Source organism: Malurus melanocephalus, unplaced genomic scaffold (assembly GCF_030028575.1).
Source record: "Malurus melanocephalus ecotype Western Australia unplaced genomic scaffold, MMel_1.1 scaffold_402, whole genome shotgun sequence".
NCBI lineage: Eukaryota > Metazoa > Chordata > Aves > Passeriformes > Maluridae > Malurus > Malurus melanocephalus.
Genome location: NW_026623634.1, coordinates 5087 through 16934, shown reverse-complemented (window position 1 = coordinate 16934; position 11848 = coordinate 5087). Strand labels below are relative to the sequence as shown.

General features: G+C 44.5%; 1 protein-coding gene across 1 annotated transcript in view; it reads right to left on the bottom strand.

The window, feature by feature from the left end:
• Positions 1–11574, bottom strand: part of ABHD12 (abhydrolase domain containing 12, lysophospholipase) — a 31574-nt gene extending 20000 nt beyond the window's left edge. Inside the window, exon 1 of the mRNA XM_057379321.1 lies at positions 11325–11574. Within this exon, the coding sequence (XP_057235304.1) occupies positions 11325–11488 (164 nt within the window). The 5' untranslated portion in view covers positions 11489–11574. The remainder of the gene's footprint in view (positions 1–11324) is intronic.
• Positions 11575–11848: the final 274 nt, after the last annotated feature.

Sequence of the window (11848 nt, the reverse complement as noted above, 5' to 3'; positions counted from 1 at the left end):
TTTTTTTTTTTTTTTTTTTTTTTTTCTGATTAGGATATTGTATGTTTGAAGAACAGCAGAAGGTTATCACAAGCACTAACTTATTTCTGTTCATGCCAGCATCACAGACCATGAAAGCTTCATACACAGCTCCAGAGAAGTGCTGCATACCAGAACCACAATATTTTGTCTATATGCTCACTAGCACTTTCAGCACCTCAGCCCCTATTTTCCATTAAAAATGCCCCATCTAACATCATAAGTGTCTTCAGCTAGGCCTTCTGGACTTCTATAATCTTTGAAAATTCCCCCACTTTACTCACAGTCAGAGAATTTGACAAGCTCTCCATGAATAAACGACACAGTTTATCCCATTTTCCAATCGCTTCCACACCTAAGCAGCCTGAAGCTGGCGAGTTAGCCTGGCCACAGAAAGCAGCTCACCCTAGAAAAGACATGACCCTGTACCTGCATTGTAACAGATACATACAAAAACACATAAAATTAGCTTTTCTGATAGGTAAGTTTATGGAAACGGTTTGGTAGCTGTGGTAGAAACACCTGTCCCAAGAAGGAGCCTCCAGGACYTTTTCTTTTGGCCATGGCTCAGCTTACAGACATTGCACAACCTCTGCCTTAGACATTCCTTTCTCTCCCTTCACTGCAAATTATCTATTCCCACAGAGCATCTCCTTTTGGCTGGGGTAAGAGCTTCAGGCAGTGTTGTTCCAACCGTACAAATGCACATTGAAACTTTCAGCTCCCAAATTCCCCCCCATTCCCCCACTTCACTACCTAGCTCCTCTCCCACAGCCCACACTCTCACAGATTGCTTCTGTGCCTCCTTCTGATTAATATCCAGTGATTAAGAATTAACTTAAAACAGTAAACAGCAAGAAGGAAGCCATCTAGCCAGTCATTTGCAAGAATTCAGCTCTGTCTCTCCAAGAGAAATAACTGSAAAGTAAAGGAAGGCATCTCAATTAAGTTTTTCAGGAGGAGCCACCAAGTTCCAGCTATTGAGACCTTCATAATCACRTTTCAGCTTGGAAAAGAAGGAAAGATTGTGGGTTGGACCTGCAAAAATCAAGATTCTGGTGCATCAAGTGGGGGAAATGTGGTATTAGAATTCAGGGTAAGAGGAAAAGAGGAAAGCACTGCTAATCAGTCAGTCGATAGCACTGAAATGCCAGCAAAGGTTATGCCAGGACTCAGAGTGCTGCAGGAAAAAAAAACAAAACAAAAACAAGCCCGTGAAGGGAGGGAAAGGCAAACCAGTGTACAGCATTAATGAGCAGAAATAATGAAATAAATCAAATAAAGAAATAATGGAGCAGCTTGCAGGTGATGTATGGGCCTTTGTCCATGGAACACGTTTACAAARAGCAGAACAAATGAAGCAAGGTAGGGAAAGGCTCACACAAGCATTTACACACCCCACAGGACAGCGATAGGGGACATTTAACTTTTCCCCCATCCCTTCCCAATGCCATGGCTWGGGCTCTCCTCTTCACATCCACAGCCTAAGCTGACTACCCTAAAATACAGTAATAACACATCTCATCTGATTAAATCATTGGCACATTAAATCATTAATCATTGGCACATCCTTTGGAGGACAGGAGCTYGGAACATCAGTCCTGGTAACTTACATTCCAATTGCATGAAATCTGCACATTTCACAGAGCAGGAGACAAGAATGGGCTGAACATTTGGCAATACAGCACCAATTCATTTAAAATGTATGCTGACAGCATGGCCTAAGCAGCAACTGTGTTACTTCTCAATGCTTGGGTACACTGGTATTAGCAGGAGTGTGAATTGTGTGATAAGATTAACCTGAAAGCTAAATTTTAAAAAGGAAGGGGCACATGCTACTGTCATTTTAAGTATGTAGCAAACAACAAATAATTAAACCCCAGGCAAYTGAGCAACTGATTTGTGGGACAGAAGAGCAGGCTTGGGGATTAGGGTTTTAAGGTTGTTGACTTTCCCTGAATGCATTTTCTCCATTACTTTGTGCCAAAAGCTTTCCGGTACGAACCCTTGTTTAAATTCTAAGAACATACTTTCTCCAGAGCTCCCCAGCAATGYTGCTGACACTAATCAAATCTGAAGTCACCCACATTAGATTTTAGTCGAGCTTGGCATTGAGATACAACTGCGGTAGCAAGTACACTCCCTCCACAGTGTTTACCAAATCCTTAACTTTTCTACTCATTTCACAAAAAAATGGCAGTTTTTTTGAGACAGCCATGCAGCCTGAGAACCACCACTGGTAGTAGGCTCTGTGGTTCTGGATTTCATCTAAATCACCTGAGCAAAAGATTCATTTGTGCATTGAAGACATTTTTCCTTCCAAACACATGAAAATGTAATCTTATAYTTCCCAGCTGAAAAAGCCTGACTTTTGCTGGCAGAGATCAGAAGCCATTCCTTCTCAGAAGCCTGAAGAAAAAGAATGTTTTTGTGTTAGCAGTGATACTGCCACCTTTTAGATTCAGAACACATCGTTAGCAATACATTTTGATTACAATAGACCAACTGTTCCCCGTTGGAAGCATACAAGCAAACAAGAACATTAAACAATGCCAAAACATTACATATGCTGACTGTCAGCCCGGCACAGTTACATTCAGCTGGCAGTCACAGTGTCCTCTGTAATTGTGACCCGTTTGAAAAAGRGAGGCTTAACAAACAGTGCATGGCCATAAAACAACAGCCATGGTTAAAGAACAGATGTATGAACAGATACAGAACTGCTGCTGGCCCTGACATACTTTGAACAGGGGGTCATTTTGCATATAGCCTTGCAGATTAATCTGTGTCTGCGTTCATCTGTGCTCTATTGAGAGATTCCAGCTTTAGCTAACATCTTGTGGAGGAAAGAACCACAAAATGACAAAGGCTTGTAAAAATTAATGACAATTAAAACCAAAGCCATCGCTAGTACTACAAAACCTTGATGARCCAACCCAGAAAACACGTGCTCCAAGGTGAAAAGCAGGCGCTGGAGTTTTCACTTAACTGCAGGAAAATGAAACAGGTTCACAGAATATTCCAGTGTGTGATGGGACCCACTTGAGGATCATCCAGCCCAACTTGTGAGCAAACAGCCCATACAAGGACCCCACAATCTTGGTGTCATTGGCACCATGCTCTGACCAACTGAGATGAGCAGCACTGACCATYGACCTGCCAAAGTTTAAAATGAAAYGTGCTCCCTACTCTGGCAGTCAAAAAGGGGAAATAATGCGTTATGAGAGACAGCACAAAGCTATGGGAAACTGAAAGAAAAGGTCAGCCAATGCATTTCTGCTGGATTTGCAAGAACAAGAGAATGGGCTATTTCCAATGATTGTGTGCAACTTGYAGTTTTCACATTCAGCAGTATAAAACTCATATTGTCAGCTTTATTCCTGCTTCCTAAAGCTGCTCTGAAACCAATCAAAACTTCACAAAAAAGTGAGATAGGACTGCTTTGAGGGAGAAAACAGTGCCAGGCTTCCCTTCCTGAGGATGTCAAGGATGTTTTAAAATCTGTTCATTTCTTAAACATCTTGAACGCATTTTGCTCCACAAGCAAGGATGCTGCAACCTGGAAGCCCTGACTCCAAATTTCCAGTTACATCATCCTCGTTTGTGTAGGCTCCTCTGTCTCAGAAAAGTCACCCCAGGGGAAGCTTTAATGCCAGGGGAAGGGAAACCAGGCTCTGGCATTTTCTGTTCTCTGCTCTGAGCTTGCACAATGCCACTGAAGTGTAACCTTCCAAGAGGGTATTTTTTCAGTTATGCCACATGAAATCCTTTATTCTGCACACCTTTAGTAACAAGGGAGATGAGGTTTCACRTGACCTTATTTCCCTTATTACTCAACACTAATCTCTTTTGCAAGAGGAATTAAAAACCATTTTAAGTGAGTACAAATTGGATAGATAGTTTTGAACAAGGGCAGCTGTGTGACTTATCTCAAATGTTTTCAAGTGTTTGTGTTTTAGAAGTTAATTTTCTAGTCTAACAATCTCTTCTATTGCTCTACTTCTCAGTAAGAGTCACAATCTTGAAATAAATCTGGGTTAAATAAACACTTTGATTTGGAAAGTAAATAGTCAGCTTCTGTTAGTTCCGTGAAYGATCAAGGCATTCGATAGAGGCTAAAATTAGGAAATTCTGCTTGAATGCTTAAATTGCCTTCAATAAGAGGCACATTTCTGAAGCCAAGTGTTGCACTAGTTTCACCAAGTGCTTTGAGACAGAGAGAGAGCTGCGTGCCAGCAAGGCAAAAGTGCACAGCCTAGACAGCCTTGCTGTCTGGATCAGGGATATTCAGGGACACACGACAGCTTACACAGGTGACTTACCTGGAACAGCTCCACGCACTGTCACCATYCCTATCCCCCAGTTACAACCCTCTCTCCCCCACCATCCTGCCAGCTACACTTGAGTCCTGGTGACCTTTTCACTCTTTGACCATCTGCTCCAAACTGCTGACTTCCCTGGTAATCAACCCTTATCAACTCTCCCCTCTGCCCAYTTTTATCAACAGTAACTGTCTCATCCTTGGGATGGCTGATATACAAAATCACACACCCTTGAACCCGARCATCAATTCCACCATAATTCCCTGATTGTTTCTCTCTCCACCGAGTGAATTTTCAATAGAGATAACTAATGGAGAGCATGTTATCTCCATTCAAATAAAATMAACTACAGTACAAAGTCAAGTGCTTTGGAGAAACAATTTTACTGCTGATACTTTGATCAGCCAGGCTGTAATCTTGACTAACCTGTCACATTTTGCAGCGTCCTTCCACAGGACAGATCTACTTTCATTAGAATATATATTTAGCTGTTAAATCTCCTTCCACTGAATTTCAAATTAACTCTTGCAATTTAAATTGCACAGACTCCACCTCAGGCTAATGGCTTTAAAGTCTCCTAGGTCTCCTGTTACCCTTTTAATACAGCTGAAGCACTTTCTTTTAATCTTCTTGTGGTACTGATTCAGTCACAGCTACATTAACATAGAGCTCTCACATTACATCCTTAGTAAACCTCTCTTGCTTGCAGTCACTCTCTCCTGATGCCAGAAGCTGGCCACTGCTGGAACACCAACAAGAGTATACCCAGTGGGTTTACAAAACCCCAAGTTTTATAGGGGAATTGATCCAGAAGCCTGTTCACTAATTGCCCATCCTGACGTGATTACCAAAATAATCTGACCTGCCCTTCAGGCCTGGGAGGATAAAGTAACTTGGCTGCAGCYTCCTAAGCAGGCACTGCTCCTTTCAAAGGAGGCAGCACTCTTCAAATACAGCACAAATCCTGCTTGGGCACACCAGGCCTCCAGAACATGCAGCAGAAGGGGATTCTGGAGAGGAAATGATGTCACCATCATTAGTTTTAATAAAAACACCACAATGCTGCTCTCATCAAAAAGAAACGCATCTGCATTGCATCCTGGAGAAAACCTACAGACTCACTGAGCTGACCTGTGACTGCATCTGCAGAGAACTTGATTTCTGCCTCAGGARCCACAGGCCAGAAAGGGCAGAGATGAAGGTGACAGCTCTGAGAAGACCCTGGTCTCCACGGGCACCTTCACTCCAGAGGTGACCAGAAAATTCTGTTGGTCCCAGGAGTTACCCAAAACTAAGGGAAGTTCAGGTATACTCAAAAGAAGCAGAGGTCTGCAATTCATACAGCCCCTAAGTATTACAGAGTAATTGCAATTAGCAATACCACGGTAATTATTAATTCAGACATGMGCCACCAAAGCAGAGCAAATGAAGCCAGGGGCAAGTATGATGTCAGAAATATGGGATTGCAATGGAATCAGGAGTTCAAGGAGATCAACACAAAACTAGAGGGCAAAATCTCTTCAGCTTGAACACACCTGCTCCAGCAGAATTCTCCATGGGAAATATAGACACTTGAGAAAACTTCTCAGAGACTAGAAGACACAAGATGCAGTGGAAAAAATCCTGCGCTCTATTACAGAAAATCCAGAGATGCTCAAGGATACATTGGATCCAAGGAAAAAAAAATTAGATTATACAGACAGGCTTGCAGGATGATGTTAGGAGTCTCAAGAGATGCTCAAGAGAGTAAACCATGCCTATTTAACACAAAAGAAAAAAAATAAATCCCAAAGTCAGTGATGAAAATGGTGAAAAAAGATAGGCTTTAACACACTCAGTAATACACTGAGGCACAGAACTGCTACATGTCACCAGGATGGCTTCACAAATCCTTAAGTCCCAAAAAACAAATCCAAGATTAAAACAACCCACAATAACAAAACTAACAATTCCCCACATTGCAGGGAATATTGCTATTTTTTCTTAATGACTTAYGTGACTTTGAGAAAGAGTGGGGAGAAGATGAGCACAAGGAAAGGGAATTATAATGGCTGGAAAGGATGAACAAATTGGAAAGTGATGCAGAGAATAAACACCTAATGCCCCAAATAGGTAACTTGGGAGCAATTCAGAGGTGTTCCCCAGCCATAAGCTGCCAAAATGGTTAATAATGCACAGGACAAAGCAGGAGACAAAGCTGATGTGACGCCATTCAAATAAATAAGAGAAATAAAAAAGGGAGATATACATGTGGAAATAGTTACACAACCCCATTTTTGACATACCTGAGCAGAATATTACAGTGTGTGCTCTTCAAGAGAACTGAAGAAAAAACCCCAAAAAAAACCCCAAAAAAACCAACAAGACCCATTAAAAAAAAACCCCAAAAATAATTTTGTTTTCAAAAACACCAAAAACCCTAACACAAAAAAAATCCTAAAAAACCAAAAACACACAAAAAAATTCATCACATCAAGGACACTGCTTTTCCATTTTTTACACATGGTGACTGTGATTTAACCCAGGAAAGAAAGCGCAAGCAAGCAACTGGAAACCATTTCACAGCTACTTTTGTGAACTCTACTCAAGAAAACTGAAATAGAGGCAGTTACCCAGCAGGAAGGTGGAATTGCTGAAAAAGCTGCATGACTGATGAMATGTGTCTACACAAGCAGCCCCTTTGCTCTTTTGAAAGCACTGACAAGTAAGTGGTTTAACCTGAAGGCAGCAATTAAGAGAGACAATAGCACAAAACTCACTTGAGGGAAAAAAAAAAAAAACCCTTAAATATATTGATGAAAACTTGCAGGAGAACAAGTATTTGTCATCTGTGTTACAATGGAACAGACTGGAATAATCATAAAAGACTCTGAAAATGCTTCTGAAAAAGTAACATCAGGAGAAAGGGGGCTAGGTCTAGAGATATAAGGCAGTGAGAGGACACGAGGGGGAGATAATTCAGATGGCCAAGTTTTCTGTCAGGAAAAGGACTTGTGCCAGCAACCAGGAGTTTCGAGGAGCAAAGGTAGCAGGGACAACTAGAGGGAAACTGAGGGACAGCAGTTTCTCCATCCAGCACAGAACAACTCAAAAGTATCAAGGAACACATCTCGCACAAGTGGGATTTGAAGCCTTCACTGCTGCACAGCACGGAGAGAGACAGAAAAAAGTTTTAACATTTGTAGCGAACAAGGGTTTGTAGCAGAATTGGATATTGGGAAAATTCACACTACACATCTAYGGGGTGACTATTGATTGGGATTAAATGAGGATCAGATAACGATGAGGTCACAGAAGTGAAGGGTAACRTGCATGTGACCTTTTATCACCCAGGATCAGGGTTCAGCAGAAATGAGATAGGAGAATTTGCACTGGTATCAATGCCAGCACCAATCTCATTTGATTTTCTTTATTCTCTGTACTCCCACATTAAGGTTTCCCAGATTTCTGGCTCTTCAAACGCATTTCCTCAGAACATCACAGCCACCGACCACAAAAATGAGTCACAGCAAGTACCCAAAACACAATGCTACCTTAATATCCATACAGCACCTCAACACTGTCACCTGGAAACTGCCTCATAACAGAAATATTAGCGGAATGGCCATCCACACATATTAAGAAAAGCAAACACTGCACATTACTTTTTTACTTACTGCATTATTGCATTTAATAATTTCAGACAAAACAGGTCCTTTAGAAAAAGAACAACATTCACAGACTTTTAAATGAGCAACTAATAAAGTGCTTAGGTAACGCCCACATTAGATTTTACTGCTATCTATGCAAGAAAAATGGAAATACCTATATTAGTTCTTTTCTGGTTGCAAATCGCTTAAGAAAAGCCACGCTGACTGCACTATGCACTAGCCAAAGCCACATGAATCTTATTTATCAGATCTCCATTACACTCAAAGCACACACACCACTTTCTGTAACAGAGCAGTTGCCAGTCCAAACGCACAGCCACCTCTTCAGAATGAGTTTCAGCTCCTGGATGAATGAGCACATTGTGATGCTATGACTGAACAAAAACTGAGGGGCAAACGCAGTGCTGGTGAAATTCAAAAATAYTGCTGCAAGAACAAACTGCTGCCGGTGATAAGCCAGCACTGTATTCYACAAACATCACCTAGGGTGCTATTTGGCCTTTGCTGAGGATGTGAGCAGGAAAAGCTGTGCTGGAGAAGGGCACACACGAGCTCTGCTGCTGCTCCACAATCTCCCGGTCACTGCTGCAGTTCCAGCCTCTGCAGCMCCCCCATCCCGAGCTCCTGACCCATGGAATACGCCACATGATCAGCCCTTGGCTGCAGAACCACGCAGCCTCTCCACACTGCTGGGGATTGGTTTGCCTTTCTAGCCCAAYGGCTTGTATAATTTACAAATAAGAGGTGGAAACCCACAGGATGAAGCCAAAYATATGTGCTGTTTCCCCAAGTCTGCAGAGGCTAAAGAACATCAGCATGAAACGCTTTATTATCACCAATTCCCCTTTAGCACAGCATTCAAGTGTTGAGTTTAACTATTTCACCAAGGAGCAYGCTAGAAATAGGCTGCTGTGGCACAAATCTCCAATTTCAGATTTTATGCCACCTCCACCATCCCAGCAACCTTGCAGCTGAATTTTTACCTTACAAGCTTCTGCAAGCTGGRGAGTAAAACTGGTGTAACCCACTGAAAACGACAGTCAAACACTACTTTTATTTCCAGCGGTATAAAGAATGCTGCAATAACAGCATGACCTTGCATATTAAAGTATGAGAATCCAGATGATCTAACAGCAACTTGTTGACCATGTAAGTGACCACAGTCAGGGTACTCCCCAAGGGACATCCACTGTATACACACCTCACTCATGTTCTTCYTGAAACACTCCCAAAAGTGGGATATGGAGCTAGAAAGCTGTCTGACCCAACTCAGACTTTTGGTTCTGGACAAGAACCTTATCTCTGGGCATTACACATTTTTCTGCCTGGACTCCCCTTCCTGCACAGCTCAGCAATTTTTTTTTATCCCATAAAACACATTTCTGGAAGGTAYTGGCAGACAGAGACACCTTGCCAGCAAATCACTGTCTGAAGGCTCACAAGGTGAGGAAGTCAGAGAAGGTCCACTGAAAGTCAGTAAGAAAGGCAGACAACACAGGACAGCATGAAAGAAAATAAAATCACAGAAATACAGGTATCTTAAAATGTGGAAAAGAAAAAACAAGCTTCAAACAAGGTTTTCCAACAATGTCATGAGTTTGAGAAACACTGCTGTGTGGAATATAGTACCTGACCCAAAAAAGGAGGGAGGGGAAAAAAAAATGGGCCAAAAATCCATGTAAGACTTGAGGAATTTCTGAAAAAGGCTTCAAAGGCTGAACACAGACAAAAATGAAGAAAACTTGCCTAAGACCATTTTCAAATGTGTAAATGGAGAAATAAACAAAAGCACATTTTTCACAGGCAGGATATGCTTCCCCTATTTTTAGCTTGGCCCTCTCCATACAGCTGTGCTGTTTCTGGCATCCACAAARCACCTGCCTGACAGACCAAGCCAACAGCCTGCACTCTGTGCTCTTAGGGCTTGCTCAATGCTCACCACCGGCAGAGCATTTCCATTTGAGTAAAAGCTACTTGAGGGCCATTCATAATGCTGAAGAAGCCAGCAAGCCATCATTTGAGTGCCACTGGTCTAGAAGTCATCCACTTTGACAAACAGAATAGATATGCCAAATGTTTAAATGTTCTAAAAGCAGAGCACTGACACAGTTTGATCCATTGCACAGTCATGGAAATTGAGAGATCAACCCAGCGCCATTTTCAATTACCAAAAGCTTGTCAGAACGTGTACAGAGCACTGACAGCATCCCAAACGTTTACCYCCAGGGCACAAAATTAAACAGCTATTACCCAATAAAAGAAATCRCATTTTAAAGCCTGTCTTTGAACATGACAAATATCCACAGCTCTTTTCAGATGGTAATTTTGTCTATGAGAACAGAAAAAAAAACCTCAGAAAATTTAGCAGAGGAACATCCACAATAGCTCATTTACTAGAAATGCACTGATAAGCACCTTTTCTTTTTTTTTTTTTTAAATCAGCCTGCTGTATTGCTGAAGCACAGCAATTTGGTTTCAGCTACCMAAACCACACAGCTATTTTGATCATTATATATTCTTCACACTTTCAAAACACAAAGGACATCACTACGGTTTAGCTGAAAGGAAAAGGTTATATCTTGACTCACAGCTGCACAGGGCCAGGGAGGTCAGTCTTCACCGTGTATTGCATCCTCCCAAAATCTTGCACGATGAAGGGTCCAGGTATAAGCACCTTCTATTTTTTTTCCCCCCATTATAAACACGCACAAAACGTTTAAAACGCTAACACAGCTGACAAAAAGCCACGGCTAAAAACTCCTTCCAACRGAGTCACGCATGTCAGCATCTCCCACTGACCCCTAAATCTGATTCATTYACGGGAAAGAGATCACTTTGACAGCCACCAGCTTCTTCCAAAAACGCAAACATCCTACCTGCAGGGCCCTGCCGCTCCACATACGCTCTCTGATGGAAGAATTCCATGCTAACCATTTTTTCGGGAGAACGCCTGCCTGTACCAAAAGGGGGCTGGACGCAGCAGCGCCCAGGTAYGAACACCAAACCCTCCCGTCCTTCGCTGGCCAGGGCTGAGCCCGCCGGTCCCGCTACCGCCCCGCTCTCTAACCAGTTCTTTGCACCGAGAATTGAAGGCATCGTGGCCCTCCTGGAGCAGGGGGAGAGCCAGGGGAGAGCCAGGGAAGCGGGGCTGAGGTGGGGAACATCCCCATGGCCCGCGTACCTGCCCGTCCCGGGGGGCGSAGGTAGCGGCCCTTCCCCTCAGCTCGCAAAACACAGCCCCGCTGCCTCCCCGCTCCCCGGCGGGCTCCCGGTGACAGCAGGCAGACGGTGACACGGGGATAACAAAGCCCGGCGGAGAGACGGCGGTGCTCACCTGCCCAGCGGTCGTTTCATGCCCTCGGCGGCGGCGGCAGCGGCAGGCAGGCGCARGCTTCGCCTCAGGCTGCAGCCCTTGTCGAGCTGCCCGGGCGCGGCGGTGGCGGCGGCAGCGGCGGCGCGCTCATGCTCCACCGTGACCGACTCGTTGCGTTTCCTCATGCCGAGGCGGGGGCGGCAGCGGCGGCGGCGGAGACGGCGGCAGCGGAGCGGGGCCGCGCTCACTCGCCGCGCGCCCTGCCCGGCCCTGCCCGGCCACGCCCCTCCGGCGTGCCCGCCAATCCCCGCCTCCGGCCGCGCCCCTCGCCCCGCCCCTCCGCCGCCCCCGCCAAGCCCCGCCTCCGGCGGCCGCAGCGCCTCAGAGCGGCCGCGGCGCCATCTCTACTGCGGGCAAGGCCCCGCCGCCATTTCGCTGTGGGCCGGGGCGGGGCTCCGCGGCCCCGGGGCTGCTGCTGAGGGCGGGAGATTGGTGTGCCCGTGAAAGAGCACCTCCAACCCGGGCTGCGGGGGGCTGGAAGGGCT